The following is a 23,316-nucleotide window of genomic DNA, read 5'->3' on the forward strand; positions in this document are numbered from 1 at the left end:
AAGAGATGGCTTCAGGAACAGGCTCAGTCCCCTCACAGTCTCGAGAATGCTCTCCCCACAACAAACCTGCATCCTCCCAAAAACAGGGTACCTGTTACACAGACACAGCTCCCAGGCAAGCCCAGGGCTGTCCCTTTCACCAGAGGGCTCTCAGCAAGCCCGTCCCATGGGGAAATTCTGGAGCTGCTGCTGGTATTCAAGATGGGAAGGCTCTGAATTCCTTAGAGAGAGCAGGCAAGAGACAGAGGAGGAGCCACACAACCCTGCAACTGTCTTTTTATTATCTCTCTTAGTTTCTGTGGGACAGGAATTTGGGGTGGGCTTGGCTGGATGGTTCTGCCCTGGGGCCTCTCTGGCCTCTCGGAAAGGCCTTCCTCACCACCCCTGTAAGGGGTAAAAGCTTCTGAGTCCACAAAACTGCTTTCAAATCCTGGCTCCACCATTTACTCACTGGGCTAAGTATTCAATTACTCTGAGCCTCTTTCTCCCTACCTGCATGAATGGCAGGGTCCATGGCAATTTCAATGAACTTTCAGAAAAAAACACTGGCCAGATTCTTTTATTCATTAACTCAGACAATGAATACCTACTTAAGCACCTACTCTATGCCAGTGATATGCTTTGACTGTATCCTCACCCAAATCTCATCTTGAATTCCCGCGTGCTGTGGGATGGACCCGGTGGGAGGTAATTGAATCATAGGGGCAGGTCTTTTCCACACTGTTCTTGTGATAGTGAATAAGTCTTATGAGATCTGACAGTTTTAAAAGGGGGAGTTCCCCTATACAAGCTCTCTCTCTTTGCCTGCTACCAGTCATGTAAAACGTGACTTGCTCCTCCTTGCCTTCTGCCATGATTGTGAGGCCTCCCCAGACATGTGGAACTGTGAGTCCATTAAACCTCTTTCTTTTGTAAATTTCCCAGTCTGGAGTATGTCTTTATTAGCAGCATGAAAACGGACTAATACAATCACCTATTTCAGAAATGATGGTCAGAAAAGACCTGCATAAGGAGTTAACTCTCGAGCAGAGGCATAGCTGATGAGACCAATTCAGGCACCACGAAATCTGGGGGAAGAGCGTGCCATGCAGAAAGAACGTCAAGTGCAGAGGCCCTGCTGAGATGGAAAGAAGGCTGGTGGGCCAGGCACGGTGGGCTCACACCTGTAATCCCAGCACTTTGGGAGGCCAAGGTGGATGGATCACTGGAGGTCAGGAATTTGAGACCAGCCTGGCCAACATGGTGAATCCCTATCTCTACTAAAAATACAAAAATTGGCCGGGCGCGGTGGCTCAAGCCTGTAATCCCAGCACTTTGGGAGGCCGAGACGGGTGGATCACGAGGTCAGGAGATCAAGACCATCCTGGCTAACCCGGTGAAACCCCGTCTCTAGTAAAAAATACAAAAAAATAGCCGGGCGAGGTGGCGGGCGTCTGTAGTCCCAGCTACTCGGGAGGATGAGGCAGGAGAATGGCATAAACCCGGGAGGCGGAGCTTGCAGTGAGCCAAGATCCGGCCACTGCACTCCAGCCTGGGCGACAGGGCAAGACTCCGTTTCAAAAAAAAAAAAAAAAATACAAAAATTAGCCAGGTGTGGTGGCACATACCTGTAGTTCCAGCTATTTGGGAGGCTGAGGCAGGAGAATCACTTGAACCCGGAAGGTGGAGGTCGCAGTGAGCTGAGATTGTGCCATTGCACTCCAGCCTGGCAAAAGAGCAAGACCCTGTCTCAAAAAAAAAAAAAAAAAAAAAGTGGCAGAGTTTAGACATCAGATATGTCTAATAATTTCTAATAAAGGAGGCATGCTAGGAGGCTAAGGAAGCCTATGTCAGGTAGAGAGGATCTGAGGTTTGAATAAAGTCATGCCCTCAGATTATCTTTCATTGTTTTAAAATTCTGAAACAAAGACACCAGGAGGAACTCCATAGCCTGGGAGGTGCTGAGAGGACAGCACTGTTATCTACTGCAGTAAAGCAGTTTGTGAGTCGTCCCTTCAGAATCACAGTTAATGCGGCGCTCCTGGGCTCCAGCATAAACATATCCATACAATCTATCCAAGTGAGACCCAGAATCTGAATTTTTTTAAATACCATCCTGGTCAGGTGTGGTGGCTCACACCTGTAATCCCAGCACTTTGGGAGGCCGAGGCAGGAGAACTGCTTAAGCCCAGGAGTTCAAGACCAGCCTTGGCAACATGACGAGTCTTCGCGTCGACAAAAATTTTTTTTTAATTAGCCCGGTGGCCGGGTGCAGTGGCTCACACCTGTAATCCTAGCACTTTGGGAGGCCGAGGTGGGTAGATCACCTGAGGTCAGGAGTTCGAGACGAACCTGGTCAGCATGGTGAAACCTTGTCTCTACTAAAAATACAAAAATTAGTCGGGCATGGTGGTACACGCCTGCAATCCCAGCTACTTGGGAGGCTGAAGCAAGAAAATCGCTTGAACCTGGAAGGGAGAGGTTGCAGTGAGCTGAGATCCTGCCACTGCACTCCAGCCTGGATGACAGAGAGAGACTCCATCTCTAAATAAATAAATAAATAAATAAATAAATAAATATTAAAAAATTAAAAATTAGCCAGGCAAGGTGATAGGCACCTGTAGCCTCAGCTGCTCCGTAAGCTAAGGCGAGAGGATCACTTTAGACCAGAAGTTAAAGACCAGCCCAGGCAACATAGTGAGACTGTCTCTATAAAATTTTTTTAAATAATTAGCTGGCCGAGTACGGCGGCTCATGCCTGTAATCCTAGCCCTTGGGAGGCCCAGTGGGTGGACTGCTTGAGCTCAGGAGTTTGAGACCGGCCTGAGCAACATTACAAAACCCCATCTCTACCAAAAATACAAAAATTTAGACAGGCGTGGTGGTGTGTGCCTGTGTAAACCCAGCTACTCGGGAGGCTGAGCTGGGAGGATGGCTTGTGCCTGGGAAGTCGACGGTGCAATGAGCCCTGATCCTGCCACCACATTCCAGCCTGGGCGACAGAGAGAGACCCTGTCTCAAACAATAAATAAAAATAAATAAAAACGGTGTTCCAGAAATCCCTGTCCTACAATTAAGTTTGAGAACCGTTTAAGTATGGTTTGAACTCTGGCGGTTAGAACCCTAAACTAGCAGTCTGATCTAGGCAGGTCACTTGGCACCTCCGAGCCTCACTTTCCACAACTATAAAGGCGGAGGGGTAACAATAAAGTCCGCCGAAGGCCCCAACCAACCTCTCCTGCGGTGAGCTTCACACTAAGCAGGCGGATAGAGCAGGCGGGGAGTCGCGGGTGACTATGGGATACATGGGGGCTAAGGCGTGCCGCGAGCATTGTGGGACACAGAGGGGCGCCAGCCGCTCCCCGCCTCGAGCTTCGATTGCGCGACCGCCACGTTTCAGTGATGAACGCCCTCTTTGGGCGTTCCCGGATACCGCCTGACGTAGTACCAATCACACCTCTCGCGTCTCGACGCCTCAGAGGCTAATAAGGACGCCTGGCGAAACGCAGTAACGGATTTCCGGGTGGACCTTCGCTTTACGGCTCGTAAGTTCTTCCGCCCAACCCAGAGGAAGCGGGAGCGCAGTTTACGACAGCGCCGGTCGTGTTTACGGCGGCGTCCGCTGCGCGCGCATGTTTTCTTTTTTCCTGGTTTCTCGGAGTGCTACTGCTAACGCGGTGTCCGGCCAGCACCATCTGTTGCCATCCCGGCCGGCCGAGGCCGTTTCAGGTGAGCGGCATGTTTCATAGGTTCCTGCGGACCTCCGGAGCCGGCTCGGACTAGGTCCAGCCTTCGAGGGCCTCACGGAACAGACCTCTCTTAGTCCCTTCCTGCTGTTGCTGTTCCTCCGCTGGGCGGGGCAGGAATCCACTTTCGGGGGCCCCACGTCCTGCACACTGCTGGACGCGGGACACGACGTTGTGGGTGAGGTCCCTGGTCCTAGGCCCTGCTCATTGCCCATGGGCTGGGTGAATTTGATTGCCGGTTAACCCATCTCGGTTAAGGCGGAGGGGTAACAACAAGGTCTTTCTGAAGTGGCTGAAGACACCCTGACTTTTTAAGTGGGGTCTTAGGGGTGCCAGGTTGAGCGGTGTTTGGCCCCTGTTCTTAGGAATTCCCAGTGCATAGGTTACCTTCCGTTTTTTGTGAAACTGGAGGCTAGGATAGTTACGCCACCCCCTGTTCAGCGATGGACGGCGTATGATCCGTAGTGGCCTGCCAGCCACAGAGCCCCTTCTGAGTGCCTTCTTGGAGCCCCCCTATCCTGCCCTTCTGACCTATACAGCTGTTACTTCGTTTTTACTGAGTAGCTCAGTTACTCCTGGTTCCTCTCTGCTCTCCTTTACAAAAAAAAAAAAAAAAAAAAAAAAAACATGTATTAAAGCCAGGGTATCTCACCCCTGGCTTTCCAGAGAGGTGATGCAGGTCAAGCCTCGGGCCTTTTCCCTTCTTGAGCTTCTGACAGAACCTGATTTTTAAAAGTGTGTCTTGAGACTCACTTTTGGTATTAATACGTATCGTCTCAAACCCCCGATCTTTGCGGGCTGCTGCCCAGCTGTAATATAATGGAAAGAAAGCTGGACTGACAGCAGGCACCCCTGGAAATGAAATTCTTTTGAAATGATGACGTCAGCTGCTTGGCTAGGCTGGGCTTCAAATTTTTGCCTCTAAAGTGGGGGTGAGGGGGTGTTAATGGTGTTAAAGTATCTGGCATAGTTCTTGACACGCAGCAGCTGAGCAATATTTATTTAATACGAATTGTTCTGAGACCACCACCCTTTTTCTTCTGTCCTCTTCCTATAGTTCCTATTAGGAAGGTGAAGCTTCTAGGTTTATTCTGTGTTGCTGTCACCCAAATGTCATCTCTGAAGGAAACCTCAATCTCCCCAGCATGGGGCTTTGGGGAGAGTTTACTAAGTTCAGCATACCTGGTATTTTGATTGTTCTCCAGCCTCCAAGAAATACTGGATTTTTCTCTTTTTGAGACGGAGTCTTGCTATGTTGCCCAGGCTAGAGTGCAATGGCACGATATTGGCTCACTGCAACATCTGCCTCCCAGGTTCAAGCGACTCTCCTGCCTCAGCCTCCTGAGTAGCTGGGATTACAGGTGTCCACCACCATGCCCAGCTAATTTTTGTATTTTTAGTAGAGACTGGGTTTCTGTTGACCAGGCTGGTCTCGAACTCCTGACTTCGTGATCCGCCCACCTCGGCTTCTCAAAGTGCTAAGATTACAGGCATGGGCCACTGCATCCAGCCTCCAATAAATATTTGTGTAGTGAATGCCTTCTAAGCATTTTCAGAAGGCTATAACGGAAGATAAATGCATAGGTTTTTTTATAGGAAGTGTCAGGCAACCATCTGCTGTAGAACCCAGGTCTTTTAATTCTCCTGAGAGCGCTATAGCGTTATGCAAAGTGCAGACACTGTAGTCAGACTGCTTTGGTTCACGTGTTTCATCAACTAGCATTTCAACTTTGGGCAATTTCTTCATTTCTCTGTGCTTTGGTTTTCTTATCTGGAAAGTGCGGATAACATTGGCTCCTACCTCACAGGATTGTTGGCAGGATTGAATGAATGAATGAGTGGTCACCGCTAAGAACAGTGCCTGACAGTATTCATGAACATCTGACATGGCCACTTTGGGCCTGAGGTCTATGGGGACCTCCTTGGCCCTCTGGCAGTTCTTTTGCCTGGGTTTATGTCCGCTTGCTCTGCACACAGGATTTGCGTTGATGGCAGAAAATTGAAACAATAAGAAAGGAAAATTGAATTTCAGGATATACTTAAAGATCCTTTTTTCTCAGCACTCTATATGCATAAATGTACTTTTGCAAGTCTGAATACTTGTGTGGCATTTTACAAAGTGCTTAAAACAAGGATTTTGTTTATTTTGCAGATGAAAAAGACTAAGGCGGCTGGACGTGGTGGCTCACGCCTATAATCCCAGCACTTTGGGAGGCCAAGGTGGGCGGATCATTTGAGGTCAGGAGTTCAAGACCAACCTGGACAACATGGTGAAACCCCGTCTCTACTAAAAGCACAAAAAATAGCCAGGCAGCGCTTGCCTGTAATCCCAGCTACTCAGGAGGCTGAGGCAGGAGAATCACTTGAACCCAGGAAGCGGAGGTTGCATGCCACTGCACTCCAGCATGGGTGACAAAGTGAGACTCTGTCTCCAAAAACAAAGAAAAAGACTACTAAATATTAGGGAAGTTGAGTTTGTATGAATTGGTGAAGGTATATCTCAGAACCAAAACAAGGTTACTATATTTGAAAAAACATCAGTACATTTTATCAAATGTGACACCATTGAATTTTTTCAAACACTTACATTGTATAACACAAAAAAGGAAAAACTACCAGTCAATATGACACTCTGTCAAGCACAAGGTGCTGCCTCCTTTTAAAGATGTTACAGTGAAAGAGTTTCGTGAAATTAATGACATAGGGTCAATCAGTTTTGTTTGCATTCTTCTCAGTTTTAAGTACATATTCACAGTATAATTAACAAACAGTAGTAGTCGCTCAACAGTTGAGGGTTCCAGTTTGCGTGTTGCTTTTTGAATTCTGTCATTTATGTCTTTGCTTACTTCATATGGAGGGCTTTTTGTACTCTGAGGCCTTCGTTCATGCCGCTACTCACATGATTTATATTTTTCAGGTTTTGGAAGATGGCAAAGTTCATGACACCCGTGATCCAGGACAACCCCTCCGGCTGGGGTCCCTGTGCGGTTCCCGAGCAGTTTCGGGATATGCCCTACCAGCCGTTCAGCAAAGGAGATCGGCTAGGAAAGGTACTTGCCTGTCAGCAGGAGTCTGAATCTTTGCAGCTGTGGCTGCTACTCTCGAGTCCCTGTTTAGATTTTATTGTCTCAAAATCTTAACTCGTGAATTTTTTATAGGGATGGCAGCTGAGAAAGGTTGTCAACTCTGGGTGTAGTGATAGGAGAGCTGGGCACTTAGAGAGGTGTGGTGAACGAATTCTGAGACTCTCCCACGCTGTCCTCTCACTTTCAGGGGTTTCCGGGTCTGCAGAAGCTTGCCTGGTTGACCTGTGCATTCTCTGTCTTGCCTTGTTGTTCATAGGTTGCAGACTGGACAGGAGCCACATACCAAGATAAGAGGTACACAAGTAAGTGTTTCTGCAGCTGAATGCCCCAATCAGGGCCTTGGGAAAGTTGTTCTTTATTCTAATGACCTTCATCTGAAAGCTTTTTTGGAATGGGAAGGAACTGGCAACAATAATTCATAGCTTTTAGGGATGTAATCTGGACTTTAACGGTAACCACATTTTTGGAACTAGCCCCTAAAACTTAGTCTGTTCATTAAAGAGGTCTAGCCTATTAAAATGGGATTTGGGGCCCTTTTAAAGACCTGTTGAAAACATTAGCCGGGCATAGTAGCATGCGCCTGTAATCTCAGCTACTCGGGAGATTGAGGCAGGAGAATCACTTGAACCCAGAAGGCAGAGGTTGCAGTGAGCCAAGATCATGCCACTGCACTGCAGCCTGGGTGACATAGCAAGACTTCATCTCAAAAAAAAAAAAAAAAAAATTAAAACCCCTGGTTTTAAGATCCTGGTCCTATTAAAAGGCTTTTTCTCTGTGCCATTTCAGATAGCTGCAGGTGGCTGCCTGGAGAACTAAGTTAGGATAGCTGAGGCTGAGATTGGCAAGAAAGTATATCGTGATCTATTAGACATACCTGCCGTGGGTCCCTGATAATGGAGATGATGGTTAGCAATAGATACCTCAGATTCTCACACCATAAAGCAGAGAGTGAAATGGGTTAGCTTGAGTCCTTCAGAGTCTTCGCTTAGAAAGTTCTTTAGACCAGAGTTTTTCAAAATTGAATGTGCATATGAATCACCTGGGGATCTTGTTAAAATGCTGGTTCTGATTCAGTGGGTATGGGGTGGGACTGTGAGTCTGTGTGTCTAACAAGCTTCCAGCCAATGCTACAGGTCTCAAGACCATCCTTGAAATAGCAAGGCTTTAGACTGGTGCGTATCTCGTAAAGTCTATGAGTGTAGTTACTACATGCCGGCACTTTTGCCTCCAGATAAGTACTCCTCTCAGTTTGGTGGTGGAAGTCAATATGCTTATTTCCACGAGGAGGATGAAAGTAGCTTCCAGCTGGTGGATACGGCGCGCACACAGAAGACGGCCTACCAGCGGAATCGGATGAGATTTGCCCAGGTAGGCCAAGAACCAGCAACCACCATCTTGGGGCTGTTACTGTTGGCCATCACCTGCCTAAAAATGCTACCTTGTGACTCCTCATGAGAGAGGGAAGCATATTAGAGGTCTTCTCAGGTGAATCTCAGGTCACTGTTCCGTAACAAGAGGTACCACGGTAAACTTGAACTAGGTTCAGGGATGCATTTAAATAGTTTATGTTTCTGTTTACTAGTAGGTAGGACATCAGACTTGTATGCTAAAAGCATTTGTGCTGGATAAGAAGGTGCACCCGTGCCTGTTGCCACACGTAATTGGTGTGTGCAGACTTTATTAAGTAGACGGTCCAGTCAGGTTGCGTATTATTACTTAAAGAGGCAAACTCAGCAACTCTAATAAGACCCAGTAAACATACTTCAATGAAAAATATGTCATGGGAATATAAGTCTAAGCAAAGTCCAAGTACTTATCCCCTAACACCCCCAAGCTATTGATGCCATAGAGTGAAAGCACAGAGCAAGATGTGAAACTTGGGATTTGGCATCCTAAACTTACTCTAAAGACCTCCCGCTTGTTCTGCCTATTGTGAGCCAAATCTCCAAGATGCTAACACGGATATTTCTTGCTGATGCGCAGAGGAACCTCCGCAGAGACAAAGATCGTCGGAACATGTTGCAGTTCAACCTGCAGATCCTGCCTAAGAGTGCCAAACAGAAAGAGAGGTGAGATTTTCATCCTGCTGGAACAAGACACCCTTCCCAGACTGGCCGTAGTTGGAAACAGTAGGACAAAAGCAGGAGGGTGGTTGTCTTCCCCATCATTGCAAAAAAAAAAAAAAAAGAGAAAAATACTTTCTACAACCAGTTAAGCCACCTTTTGGCTTGTTGTTCTCAGGCTGGTTCATGGCAGATAGCATGGGCAGCAAACTTAACTCCTTGTGCTGGCCGTGTGCACTGAAGGGAAACCCAGGCAGGCAAGAAGAGGCTCTGGAGCTTACCTTGGCTCAGTTCTGCTGTGGGACAGCTCCAGGAAGCCCCATGTATGCTGGTCCTGGGAGCCTCCTGGTGGTGTGTGGTCCAGCGGCCACTACACCCCAGATTGGACCTATCAGTGAACAGGCCACTACACCCCAGATTGGACCTATCAGTGAACAGGCACTACAGATGAAGTAAAATATGCCTGGTCAGTATTTGGAGGCAGTGTGCCTTTTCTAGCACCTCAGTGTGCACCCTCTGGGTCTCTTCCTTTCTCTAAGCCCATTTTTCATAGTTCAAAGGAGTTAGTGATGATGGCAAGTTTTAGCTGAAGAGAATGGCAGCCTGTGCCTTTTGAGGAAGCCACTGATTTTAAGGTCTGCACTGAGATCATATTTCTGTCTTTCCAGAGAACGCATTCGACTGCAGAAAAAGTTCCAGAAGCAATTTGGGGTTAGGCAGAAATGGGATCAGAAATCACAGGTAATGCATTTATACCAGAATTCTGCCTTGGAATTTGATTCTGTATATTTTGTTGTCTGTATAATAGCTTAGATGAGATATACTTCACATACCGTGCAATTTAGTCGTTTTTAACATATTTGCAGAGTTCTGTAACTGGTCAATTTCAGACCATTTTCATCACCCTCAAAAGAATCCCTCACCCTTTAGCCGTCACCCTGTCTTGATCTGTTTTCTGTTGCCAGAACAGAATACCTGAGAGTGGGTAAGTTATAAAGTGGTTTCTGTAGCTCATGGTTCTGGAGACTGGGAAGTCCTGGATCAGGAGCAGCATCTGGTGAGGGCCTCATGCTGCTTGATAGCGTGGCAGAAAAGGCAGAAGGGGGAGGAGGGTGCAACAGAGAAGAGGGCTAAACTCTTTGGGTAGTTAGCCCATTGCTGAGAGAAGGGCATAGGCATTTATTCCTTTTAACGACCTAATCTCTTAAAGGCCCTACCTCCCGACACTGCCACAGTAGCAACCAGCTTGCCGCGAGTTACAGGAGGCCAAATGCTAACACGCCCAATACCCCAGCCCTAGGAAGCTATAAATCTGTTTTCTGTCTCTGGATTTTTCGTTCTAGACATTTTACATACATGGAATCATACAATATATGGTCTTTTGTAACTGGTGGCTTTTATTTTGCATGTTTTCAAGAGTCATCCATGTGGCAGCATGTGCCGGTACAGTTGTCCTTCAGTATATGAAAGTCTACACATTCTCAGGTCCCACAGTCGGCCTGTGGTACCCACATGTATGAAAAGTTGGCCCTCCATATACTCGGGGTTTGCATCCCAAGAATACTGTGTTTTTCTTTTTTGAGACAGGGTCTCGCTCTGTCACCCAGGCTGGAGTGCAGTGGCGTGATCTTAGCCAACTGCAATCTCTGTCTGCTGGTTTCAAGCAATCCTCCCACCTCAGCCTTCTGAGTAGCCGAGACTACGGGCATGCACCACCACGCCTGGCTAATTTTTGTATTTTTTGTAGAGATGGGGTTTTGCCATGTTCCCCAGGCTGGTCCCAAACTCCTGAGCTCAAGCAGTCCACCCACCTCAGCCTCCCAGAGTGCTGGTTTTACAGACATGAGGCACTGCGCCCGGCTTGTATTTTCAGTCCATGTTTGTTTGAAGAAAATCTGCATATGAGTAGACCCATGTACTTCAAACTCATGTTGCTCAAGGGCAGCTGTGCTTCATTTGTTGTTGGTTGTGGGTTTTGTTTTTAGACTGAATCTCACTCTTGTCACCCAAGCTGCAGTGCCGGTGGCACGATCTTGGCTCACTGCAACCTCAGCCTCCCAGGTAGCTAGGATTACAGGCCCGAGCCAACACGTCTGGCTATTTTTTTTTTTTTTTGTATGTTTTGTAGAGGCAGGGTTTCACCATGTTGGCCTAGCTGGTCTCAAACTCCTGACCTCAGATAATCCGCCTGCTCCTGATCTCAGATAATCCAGCCACCTCAGCCTCCCAAAGTGCTGGGATTACAGGCGTGAGACACCACACCCAGCCCAAATGAGCTTCATTTCTTGTTTATTGTCAAATAAGAGTCCTTTGAATTGATACACCATGTATTTTTGAGCCTTTCACACGCTGATGAACATTTGGGTGGTTTTTCACTTTTTGAGTATTATTGATGCTGCTGTGAACGTTCACCTGCATATGCTTGGGTGGGCATTCTAAGAACAGAACACGTGTAAGCAAAAGTGAAGCTACATTTTGTTGGATGTGATGCTATATCAAGGATAGTTAATACCCTGAAAGAAATATAAAGGACCTTGCTACATGTTTATCAGGTGACATCATTACCTGGGAGTGGAACCCCATTTGTTTCTGAGCTTTTGATCCCTTTGGTCCTCTTCCAGACCATACATTCCTGGGAGTCAGGGATTCTGTCTTATAAAACAGTCAGCACTCCATCACTCAATTTATTGAATAAAAGCTGTTTTTCTCTTCTCTCTTTTATTGAGACGGAGTCTTGCTCTGTCACCCAGACTGGAGTGCAATGGTGCTATCTCAGCTCACTGCAGCCTCCACCTCCCAGATTCAAGCTATTCTCCTGCCTCAGCCTCCCGAGTAGCTGCGATTACAGGCATGCAGCAGCACACCTGGCTAATTTGTGTATTTTTAGTAGAGATGGGGTTTCACCAGGTTGGACAGGCTGGTCTCGAACTCCTGACCTCGGGTGATCTGCCCGCTTTGGCCTCCCAAAGTCCTGGGATCACAGGCATGAGCCACTGAGCCCCTCCATTTTGTGCGGTTGTTGTTTGAGACAGGATCTCGTGTCACTCAGGCTGGAGTGCTCCTTGTATTTTTAGCCTTTTATTTATGTTTTGTATGTACTATAACTTTTTTTTTCTCTAATGTTTTTCAACTGCAGAAACCCCGAGACTCTTCAGTTGAAGTTCGTAGTGACTGGGAAGTGAAAGAGGAAATGGATTTTCCTCAGTTGATGAAGATGCGCTACTTGGAAGTATCAGAGCCACAGGACATGTAAGCAGCATCTTCTACTACTTTCTACCCTGCTCTTATGTGTGTGGACCATCTGGTGATGGGTATTTTCTTAAGCCCTAGTATTTCCAAAAAGGCTTTGAAGCCACTTACTCAAAACACATTGCATAAGGTTAACAGAGGTGTTTGAAAAAAATCAAGACCGGCCAGGAACAGTAAATCACCTGAGGTCAGGAGTTCAAGAGCAGCCTGGCCAACATGGTGAAAACCAGTCTCTACTAAAAATACAAAAATTAGCCGGGCGTGGTGGCACACCCCTGTAATCCCAGATACTCAGGAGGCTGAGGCGCGAAAATCGCTTAAATCCTGGAGGTGGAGGTTGCAGTGAGCTGAGATCTTGACATTGCACTCCAGCCTGGGCAACAAGAGCGAAACTCCATCTCAAAAAAAAAAAAAAAAACATCAAGACCAAGGGGAAAAGCAGAAGTTCACTGACTGCAAACTTCTTTTTAACTTCCTGGCATCCTCAGCAAAGAAGAAATTAGTTATACAATTCTTTTGGCAGAAAGAGAAAGAAAGAAAGAATGGAATTTGCTGATTATTAAACTGTATATTTCTGTTTCCTGGCGTCCTGAGCAAAACAGCAATAAGAGTAAGTTACAAAACTCTTGGCAGGAAAAGAAACACAGCAATTCTTCAGGAGAATCTTTGCTTCTCCTGGCATTTCAAATAGCTCCTTACCTCAAAGGACAAGCAGGCGGAACTTAGGTAGTGGGAAACCAGAGCACCAGACCAGACATCAGCCTACCCAGGTGCCTCTGAAACTAGTCATCTCCTGTCTTAGCCTCAGTCGCCCTACCTCTAAAATGGGGCGTTGGGCTGAATGAGTTGTGCTTGCTCTGTTCTGTACCAGGACCTAAGTGGGCAGGAACTCAGCAGGCACTGGGGATTCGTCTCTCCTGTTCTGGCCAGAAATTGCTTTCCACCTCTTTTAGACTTTTGGATAAGACTTCTGGACCTATGGCTTAGAGAGAAAAACCTGGGGTTTATCTCCCTTACCTGGCATGTCTCTGCCTGCTCTTCCCACAGCGAGTGTTGCGGGGCCCTGGAATACTACGACAAAGCCTTTGACCGCATCACCACGAGGAGCGAGAAGCCGCTGCGGAGCATCAAGCGCATCTTCCACACTGTCACCACCACAGACGACCCTGTCATCCGCAAGGTGTGCGCCTCCTTCTGCCCCTCTCCCACTAGGTAGGAATGCTGTCGGCTTCTACAGCTGAAGGTGCAGAAAGAACAGAAGACATGGGAATAATGTATGTATTATATGTAAAAGCACTTTGCCAGGTAGACCGGAAACGTGGATGTGAAGCACAGCTGGACTTGAAGCCCAGTTCCGCCACGCTTCCTGGCTCAGTCTGTGGAGCCTTAGTTCTCTCATCTGCAGCCAGGGGTAGAGGTACATAGCGCGTACCACTGGGGCAAAGGTAAAAGCATCTGAAGCCCTTGGCTGGAATCGAGCAGGTGCTTAGGGGGCTGCGTGCCACTGCCACCGGAAACTTGCTGGCTGACTGGGTACAGCGTTTTTGGTCAATGAGGTGGGGCCTCATTCTTAAGGATTTATGTGGTCAGCAAAGGAGTTCTTTCCCGTCCTTGTGAGTGGGCAGTGAGACCTGGGAGCGTCTTTCCATCTTCTCTCTTTGATCCTCTTTGCAGCTGGCAAAAACTCAGGGGAATGTGTTTGCCACTGATGCCATCCTGGCCACGCTGATGAGCTGTACCCGCTCAGTGTATTCCTGGGACATTGTCGTCCAGAGAGTTGGATCCAAACTCTTCTTTGACAAGAGAGACAACTCTGACTTTGGTAAGTAGTACGCCTGGGGAACAACTCAAAGGCATTGAGTATTTTTGTTGGTACAGAACAAGTCTCTGGTGCTAGAGAATGGATAGAAAGTGGTCCATCTTCCCAAGGGCATTGACAGCAGCAGCATCTGAATCTCTCCCAGGCTCTGTATTCTGAGATTAGAAGAGACTGTCACTGCAGTGCCTGCTTGGGGCCTCAGCTTTTGGAGTCCTCATTGCACCCTAATAGCAAGCTTCCAAATGTTGCTTTCTTTTTTTTTTTTCCTTTCCCAAGACCTAGTCTCACTCTGTCACCCAGGCTGGAATGCAGTGGCACAATCTTAGCTCACTGCAGCCTCCACCTCCCACATTCAAGTCATTCTCCTGCCTCAGCCTCCCAAATAGCTGGAATTACAGACATGTGCCACTATGCCTGGCTACTTGCTGTATTTTTAGTAGAGATAGTTTCACCGTGTTGGCCAGGCTGGTCTCGAACTCCTGGCCTCAAGTGATCCATCAGCCTTGGCCTCCCAAAGTGCTATGATTAGAGGCATGAGCCACCATGCCTGGCCCAAATTTTACTCGTTTAAATACCACTTTTTTGAGTTTTGCCATCTTGCATACCTTCTTCAGTGTTTGCTTACAGTACATACACTTACATATTTTATGCCATACGTATATGTATTTATACATCATAAAACCATGTCACTCAAAAATTAACAAAACAGGCCGGACATGGTGACACACACCTGTAATCCTGGCACTTTGGGAGACCAAGACAGAGAATCACTTGAGGTCAGGAGTTCAAGACCATCCTGGTCAACATGGTGAAACCCCATCTCTACTAAAAATAAAAAAATTAGGCCAGGCGCGGTGGTTCAAGCCTGTAATCCCAGCACTTTGGGAGGCCAAGACGGGCGGATCACGAGGTCACAAGATCAAGACCATCCTGCCTAACACGGTGAAACCCCATCTCTACTAAAAAATACAAAAAACTAGCCAGGCGAGGTGGTGGGCGCCTGTAGTCCCAGCTACTCGGGAGGCTGAGGCAAGAGAATGGCGTGAACCCGGGAGACGGAGTTTGCAGTGAGCTGAGATCCAGGCACTGCACTCTAGCCTGGGCGACAGAGCAAGACTGTCTCCAAAAAAAAAAAAAAAAAATACAAAAATTAGCCGGGCATGGTGGCGCGTGCCTGTAATCCCAGCTACTCAGGAGGCTGAGGCAGGAGAATCGCTTGAACCCAGGAGTCAGAGGTTGCAGTGAGCCGAGATCACACCACTGCACTCCAACCTGGGTGACAGAGCAAAACTCCATCTCAAAGAAAAAAAAAAAAGAGTTTACATTCTGAGCCTGAAGCCTGCGGTCTTAAAAAGCTTACAAAATCATTCTCTTGAGGAATCCAGAACGATTGAAAAGGGACAGCTTCCTTCCTGTGTGATTGAACTGAATGTCAGGTACTATCTTGAGTTACCCTGGAGCAGCTGCCCCACTCCCCCGCTTATGTGTTCCACACCAGGGAGACCCACTTTAGGAGAGGGCGGTTCTTTGAAGGAAGGACCTGTGTTGTTTGCCTCTCCACATCTCCCCACAGCGCTGCGCACATTGTCAGTGACTCTTTGTTGCATGGTGAGTGACCATGCCACGCTTTTGCAGACCTCCTGACAGTGAGTGAGACTGCCAATGAGCCCCCTCAAGATGAAGGTAATTCCTTCAATTCACCCCGCAACCTGGCCATGGAGGCAACCTACATCAACCACAATTTCTCCCAGCAGTGCTTGAGAATGGTGAGGAAACAAGTCTCTGGGCGTTGATTCATTCTTATTTAACCAGCTGCTACTTGTGGAGCATCTGCTTTTTGCTAGGCTCTTGGGTTGTGGGACTGAGCAGGACAGACCCAGTCCCCACCTTTAGCAGGGGAGTTACATGCCTGGGCTTGGGGGTCAGGCTGTCTGACTTTGAACAAAGTTCCTGTCCTTACAGAATTTCATGATAGTGGAGGAGAAAACATAGTGAACCATAAATAATAAATTGATTTACATCAAATGGTGATTTGTGCCATGGCAAAAAATGAAGTAGAGATGGGCATGGTTACGAACTCGTTTTCATTCATCAGGTGCTAACAGTTAGGAGGGGTCAAGTAGGCATAAAACAGGCAGCGAGCTCAGAGCCCCATCAAGGGCCCCAGGAACCTGGCCAGAGGTGCTGGGTCTGACTGATTGGCCTTGGCCTTGTCAACAAAGTTAGCTCTGTCTTGTGACACCTTTGTTTTTGCAGGGGAAGGAAAGATACAACTTCCCCAACCCAAACCCATTTGTAGAGGACGACATGGATAAGAATGAAATCGCCTCTGTTGCATACCGGTAGGTCACCTCTCTGGTGGGTATTGTGACCAGATTGGAGCATGGGCCCCACTCTGTCGAATCCCCAGTGACCACGTGAGTTTCTCCTTCGCTGCAGTTACCGCAGGTGGAAGCTTGGAGACGATATTGACCTTATTGTCCGTTGTGAGCACGATGGCGTCATGACTGGAGCCAACGGGGAAGTGTCCTTCATCAACATCAAGACACTGAATGAGTGGGATTCCAGGGTGAGCCGCCATCTCCATCACCCTCCTGGTGACACCATGTTTCTGTTCCCTACAGTGCCTGTTTACGCAGGCTAGGTTGTGTAGACTATTTCTTATCCCTTTTCATTACTTATAGAGCTACGTGGATTTTTTTTGTCTCGTGAGTTTTATCCTCTGCTTAGTTCCTTGCCGAGAAAGAGCATGACTGTGTGTGTAGAACTATGTTAAGTGTTAAGGACTTTTCTGCTTATTATTTACACAGGAGCCATTTAACTCCCTTCTTCCAGTACTTTCTTAATTTCTGTTCCATTATGCCCTCCTGTTGGCTTCTGCTCTCTGAGCATCTGATTTTTTCCTCTCCTTATTATCTGGGTTGGCAGTTTCCTGTAAGTCTGGCCGCTCTTCTTTTTGACCTCTTCTTTCATTGAACCACTGCCTTCAGTCTTTTCATACCTTTTTTCCAATTCCTCATTTCCTGAACTCATGGATTCTACAATCTGGCTTGGAATTGATGCTTCAGAGGCACCTTGAAAGAAACATGCTTCCTTCACTTTTCCTCCACTTTCCATTTCCACCCCACCCCCACCCCACCCACATCACCTGTTGGAGGAGCACACTGGGAGGTTTGCTGTGACCTCCCTCTGGGGCCAGTGGCCTTTTCTTGGACTTTTCCCGGTGAGCTCCCCAAAGCATTCGGGATCGTTGCGCCTGTGTTGCTTTGCCCTCTGTGTTACCGCGTTACTCTGGTCTCACCCGTTTCCCTGTTCCCTTCGCATGTTGTCTTTGCTGGCTCCCCTCCTTTTTGACCCCAGTGGAGTCACCTGGACAGCTCTCTTCGCCATATGTACTTCTTTATTATACAACTTTGTGTTATCTTTTGCTCCATAACAAATTAACAGAAACTTAGTGACTTAACAATACTGATTTATATATTTTATTTTTATTTTTTATTTTTTATTTTTTGAGACAGAGTTTCGCTCTTATTGCCCAGGCTGGAGTGCAATGGGACGATCTCGGCTCACCGCAACTTCCGCCTCCAGGGTTCAAGCGATTCTCCTGCCTCAGCCTCCCGAGTAGCTGGGATTACAGGCATGCGCCACCACGCCCAGCTAATTTTGTATTTTTAGTAGAGACAGGGTTTCTCCATGTTGGTCAGACTGGTCTCGAACTCCTGGCCTCAGGCGATCCGCCTGTCTCAGCCTCCCAAAGTGCTGGGATTACAGGCATGAGCCATCGCTCCCAGCCTAACAATACTGATTTATTAGCTCACATTTTTGTAGGTTAGAAGTCCAGTGCTGTGTGCTTGGTCCTTGTATTAGTCCATTCTCGCACTGCTGTAAAGAAATGCCTGAGAGGGGGTAATTTATAAAGAAGGGAGGTTTAATTGGCTCACAGTTCTGCAGGCTCTACAGGAAGCGTGACTGAGGAGGCCTCAGGAAACTTGCAATGGTGGCAGAAAGCAAAGGAGAAGCAGGCACATCTGACATGGCCAGAGTAGGAGAAAGAGAGGGGGAAGTTGCTATACACTTTTAAACAACCAGATCTCTTGAGAACTCTATATCACAAGAATAGCGCCAAAGGGGAAAATCCGCCCCCATGATCCACTCACCTTCCACAATGCTCCTCCTCCAACATTGGGGTTTACCATTTGACATGCGATTTAGGTAGGGACACAAATCCAAACAAGGCAGAAATCACAGTGTCAATAGAAACAGGACTGAGTTCTCATCTGGAGGTTCTGAAAGAAAAGCCATTTCCAAGCCCATTTTCATTGTGGGTAGAGTTCATTTCCCTGCAGTTAGATGACAGAGGCCCCCATCCCCCTGCCAGCTGTCAGCTGGGAGCCTCTCTCAGCTCCTAGAGGCCACCTGCATTCCTTGTCACGTGGCCCCCTCCATCTCCAAGCTAGCAACAGCACAGCAGATCCTTCTCGTGCTTCAAATCTCTGACTTCCTCTGTCTTTGATCTCTACACCTAGATTTGAGAGACTCATATGGTTGGGTGATGCCCAGCCAGGTAGTGTGTATTAAGGTTAACTGATTTTTACATCTGCAAAATCCCTTTTGACATACAAGGTAGCATAATCATGGGGGTGATATTTGATCCTAGCCATAGGTTCTGCCTGCAGTCAAGGGGAGGAGACTCTGCAAGGGCAAGGGTCACTGGGGATCATCTTAGAATTCTGCCCACCCCAGGCCTCAACCACGAACTCTTTGAAAATGATTTCTCAAATCTACTCTGATTTATTACACTTCTCATTGTTTTTCTGCTAAAACACCTTCCCCTTCCATGTGCCCCCCGTCCTGTCATTGCCTCTGGGCCAGCTGTCCCTCAGCATTGTCTTTCTCCCACCTAAGCTCTGAGCCTCTAATATCTCCAGCTCCTTTTTTACATTTGCTATTAGCAAAATAGAAGGCTTTGCTGTCTTCTGACTCAGTCCTGGATTTCACTGATACCAAGCCAATACACAGCTTCATCAGCAGTGCAGATTGGGAGGAGGACTCTAACATGCCCCAGCAAGCTGCACACAGTAGTGCGCACCTGTAATCCCAGCTGCTCAGGAGGCTGAGATGGGAGGATCGCTTGGGTTCAGGAGTTCAAATCCTGAACTCACCAGCTTGGGCAACATAGTGAGACCCCCATCTCAAAAAAAGCAAACTCACAGCGGTGCTGCAGGATATCTTAAATTTTTTAGGGAAACACCAGAGACATCTTGTCAGAATACTACTACATGGTTTGAACCTAACTAAATAAAAGGAATTATTGGCCAGGCACTGTGGCTCACGCCTGTAATCCTAGCACTCTGGGAGGCCGAGGCGGGCGGATCACCTGAGGTCAGGAGTTCGAGAGCAGCCTGGCCAACGTGGCGAAACCCCCTCTCTACCAAAAATATAAAAATTAGCTGGACGTGGTGGCGGGCGCCTGTAATCCCAGCTACTAGGGAGGCTGAGGTAGGAGAATCGCTTGAACCCGGGAGGTAGAGGTTGTGGTGAGCTGAGATCACGCCACTGCACTCCAGCCTGGGCGACAGGAGCAAAACTCCTTCTCAAAAAAAAAAAAAAAATTAAAAGGAATTCTTGAGTATTTCTTTTGCCCTGTGGTTGCCATGAACCAAGAAAGTTTGGGAACCTCTGTCATGTGACCTTTGACCAGTCATTTCACTCTGGGTCCAACTTCCCATGTCTATAAATGATACGGGTAGAAAAGAGGATCTCTTTGGGGTCCTTTTCTGCTGTGTGTGCATTTATGTAAAATGTCAGACTCAGCTTTGCACCCACTGCAGGCTTCCACCCCCATCTAAGGCCAACTCCACTTGTCTTTCCTATCCCACCATGCCTCAGATCAGGAGCTCCTGTCTGTACCTGCACTTGTGCCAATATTCTCCACTTGGCTCACTGTTACACATCCTCTGTGAAGCCCTTCCTTACCATGCAACACACAGTAAACACTTGACTCTGCTGTTTAAAGTATGTGTGTGGTTGTGTGTGTGTGTGTGTGTGTCCATCATTCCCTGTCTAGGTGAGCTTTTAGAAGAGAGGAACTGTAAGTCGTTGAGTGCCTGCTGTGCGGCAGGCTGTGCAAGGGAAGGGACCATGTCTTTGTCTCTTAAATGATAAGATTTAGTGCATACCTACCCACTTTCTAAGCAAGCAGACTGGGGAGTTCCTTCTCTGCCAGAGGTGGTCCCAGCACCTTGGGCATTTAGAGCTTGCTTCTGCTTCTCTAACGGGGCTCTCCTGCAGCACTGTAACGGCGTTGACTGGCGTCAGAAACTGGACTCTCAGCGAGGGGCCGTCATTGCCACGGAGCTGAAGAACAACAGCTACAAGTTGGCCCGGTGGACCTGCTGTGCTTTGCTGGCTGGATCTGAATACCTCAAGCTTGGGTGAGAGGCCTGTGCAGGAGCTGGCAGCTGATCTTGTGAAAGGAAGGGTCTGGGTAGGGAGGTTGGCCCTCCCCTCCCCGTGTACTGGACTGGCAGAGATAAATCCAGGGATGGGGTAGAGATGGAGGGATCAGTTAGGAGACAGATGCCAAACAGCAGGCATGCTGAATGGAGTCCTGAACTAGGGCAATGATGTCAGTGAAATCCAGAACTGAACACTCAGAAGACGGAGTTTTCCCTTTCCCTTGAAAATAGCAGTGGACCAGGTATCACCATTTAATGGACATTTGATGCCAAGTGTTGCTGTCTCTGTGCCACCTGCTCTGACCACTGATATCCCTTCCTCTGTTAGTTATGTGTCTCGGTACCACGTGAAAGACTCCTCACGCCACGTCATCCTGGGCACCCAGCAGTTCAAGCCTAATGAGTTTGCCAGCCAGATCAACCTGAGCGTGGAGAATGCCTGGGGCATTCTACGCTGCGTCATCGACATCTGCATGAAGCTGGAGGAGGGCAAATACCTCATCCTCAAGGACCCCAACAAGCAGGTCATCCGTGTCTACAGCCTCCCTGATGGCACCTTCAGCTCTGATGAAGACGAGGAGGAAGAGGAGGAGGAAGAAGAGGAAGAAGAAGGTGTGTAGCAACCCACTTTCTGAGGTCTAGAGTGATCTGTGGGCTAGCACGGGAGCAAGTTCTATAGCCATTGTGATCTTTAACCTTGATAAAACTTTGAGAATTCCAAGACTTAAGTATGAAGCAGCATTCACTTTGCTGCCAAGAGCTTCTTCCAGAGCCTTTAGATCACATCAAGTGGTTGGGGAGGATAGCGGTGTTTTAGAGAAGTGGCTGGACTGTGGCAGAGGTAGAGAAAGATGAGGGAAGTCCTGGATGGAAGCCCATGGTCTAGAGGGAAAAGCTCTGCTCTGGGTTAAATAGCTTGAAAGTTGTCTCTCCAGCTCCACCAGCTGGTGACTGAAGGAAATACCTGCCCGGCCCTGTGAGGATCTAAAAGGCTTCACTTCTGAATGGAAGTGTTGAAAACTCACACACAGTCCAGCAGAGGTTCAGAAAGGAAAGTGAACGCCATATCACACAACCTGGCTTATCTCTCTTACATTTTTTGTGTCTTTCAGAGGAAGAAACTTAAACCAGTGATGTGGAGCTGGAGTTTATCCTTCCACCGAGACTATGAGGGCCTTTGACGCTTAGTGGAATGTGTATCTAACTTGCTCTCTGACGTTTAGCAGATGAAATAAAATATACGTCTGTTTAGTCTCCTTCATCGTCTATCTGCGTTAACGATTTACAACCCTTTCTTCAAAGATTCCTGGCAGAGTGGGGATGAGATTCAGCAATTTCTATGTGGAATTCAGAATGTGGGTGTCATCATTTGTTGTAAGAAGTTCATTTCCACAAGCACGAGTGCCTGCTGGCTGTGTGAAGAGCCAACTGTTGCTTTTGGAGAGTTCACTGGGAGGAGCTGGAGTGCAGAGCGCGAGTACAGCACAGAGCAGGGCGTGGATGAGGTGGCGCTGCTGCGCATGAGGGAGGCTGCCACGGAGAGCTTGATGGATGTCCCGCTGGCTGATTGTGTAATGGTTTGTGAACTGTTGTTAGGCTTGGCTTGGGCTGGTGACAGTCTCAGGCCTGTCCCTACAAAGCAGTGTGTCATAAGAGCTCTGGATGTTTAGGATATGTAAACTTTTTTTTTTTCTTGAGACAGAGTGTCTGTCGCCCTGGCTGGAGTGCAGTAGCACAATCTCAGCTCACTGCAACCTCTGCCTCCCAGGTTGAAACGATCCTCCTGCCTCAGCCCCCCTAGTAGCTGGGATTACAGGCATGCACCACCATGCCTGGCTATTTTTTGTAGAGACGGGGTTTTGCCATACTGGTCAGGCTGGTCTTGAACTGACCTCAGGTGATCCACCCGCTTCGGCCTCCCAAAGTGCTGGGATTACAGGCGTGAGCCACCGCACCCAGCTGAGGGTATGTAAACTTCTGTATAAGTGGACGTTGTTCTGTTCTGGACGCTTTCTAGAGTAATTACCCTGCCAGGTGTTAATGCTGAGCTTTCTGTAGTATCTAAGCCTCATATAGAAGTGTGATGCTGGCAGGAGTAGTACCATTATGAGGTGAGGAAACAGGGATGGTGGCTCAAACCTCTAATCCCAACACTTTGGGAGGCCAAGGCAGAAGGATCAGTTTAGCCTAGGAGTTTGAGACCAGCCTAGGTAACACAGGGAGACCAGGGCCTGTCTCCACAAAAGAAAATAAACTATTAGCCAGTCATGGTGCTTCCACCTGTGGTCCCAGCTACTCAGGAGGCTGAGGTGGGAGGAGTGCTTGAGCCCAGGAGTTCAAGGCTGCAGTGAGCTATGATCACACCACTGCACTCCAGCGTAAGTGACAGAAGGAGACCCTTTATCAAAAAAAAAAAAGCCAGGTGCAGTGGCTCATGCCTATGATCCTGGCACTTTGGGAGGCTGAGGTGGGTGGATCACTTGAGGTCAGGGGTTCGCGACCAGCCTGAGCAACATAGCAAAACCCCGTTTCTACTAAAAATACCAAAATTAGCCAGGCATGGTGGCACTTGTAATGCTAGCACTTTGGGAGGCTGAAGCAGGATCACGTGAGCCTGGGAGGTTAGGGCTGCAGTAAGCCATAATTGTGTCACTGCACTCCAGCCTGGGTTACAGTAAGACTCTGTCTCAAAAAAGAAATAAGACATCCCTACTTTTTTTTTGGCAAAGTATTTTGCCTAACCTCTCTGGCTCCAGTGCTTATTCAACAAATACCTGAACTTCCGTATGACAGATACTGGACAATTTCTGCTGAGGGAGCTTTTCTCTGATGTTGACACAGACTAAAGAAAGTAAATGACATTCGGCCAGACATGGTGGCTCACGCCTGTAATCCCAGCACTTTGGGAGGCCGAGG

The 23,316-nt window shown here is 47.8% G+C and overlaps 1 protein-coding gene across 3 annotated transcripts; it reads left to right on the forward strand.

Moving 5' to 3' along the window:
• Positions 1-3,348: 3,348 nt before the first annotated feature.
• EIF3D (eukaryotic translation initiation factor 3, subunit D) lies at positions 3,349-21,655 on the forward strand. Of its 3 annotated transcripts, none has more exons than XM_011978941.1 (15): positions 3,349-3,708; positions 6,643-6,775; positions 7,068-7,113; positions 8,043-8,179; positions 8,795-8,880; positions 9,543-9,615; positions 12,011-12,123; positions 13,171-13,303; positions 13,798-13,945; positions 15,578-15,708; positions 16,199-16,284; positions 16,382-16,511; positions 20,234-20,376; positions 20,729-21,012; positions 21,513-21,655. In XM_011978941.1, the coding sequence occupies exons 2-15, from the start codon at positions 6,653-6,655 to the stop codon at positions 21,524-21,526; spliced, it is 1,647 nt and encodes a 548-aa protein (XP_011834331.1). In that variant the 5' UTR covers positions 3,349-3,708; positions 6,643-6,652; the 3' UTR covers positions 21,527-21,655. The 3 variants fall into 3 exon arrangements, with proteins under 3 accessions (XP_011834331.1, XP_011834332.1, XP_011834333.1); XM_011978943.1 differs by having other exon boundaries at positions 3,648-3,708; positions 7,068-7,105; positions 8,099-8,179; XM_011978942.1 differs by lacking the exon at positions 8,043-8,179 and having other exon boundaries at positions 3,619-3,708; positions 7,068-7,105; positions 8,797-8,880.
• The last annotated feature ends 1,661 nt before the right edge of the window (positions 21,656-23,316 follow it).

Source organism: Mandrillus leucophaeus, unplaced genomic scaffold, assembly GCF_000951045.1.
Source record: "Mandrillus leucophaeus isolate KB7577 unplaced genomic scaffold, Mleu.le_1.0 Scaffold2, whole genome shotgun sequence".
Classification (NCBI taxonomy): Eukaryota; Metazoa; Chordata; class Mammalia; order Primates; family Cercopithecidae; genus Mandrillus; species Mandrillus leucophaeus.

Coding starts and splice junctions, on each gene's coding strand:
- EIF3D (XM_011978941.1), top strand. CDS start 6,653: ATGGCAAAGTTCATGACACCCGTGATCCAGGACAACCCCTCCGGCTGG. Junction 8,180..8,794: donor ATCGGATGAGATTTGCCCAG/GTAGGCCAAGAA, acceptor GCTGATGCGCAG/AGGAACCTCCGCAGAGACAA. Junction 8,881..9,542: donor AGTGCCAAACAGAAAGAGAG/GTGAGATTTTCA, acceptor CTGTCTTTCCAG/AGAACGCATTCGACTGCAGA.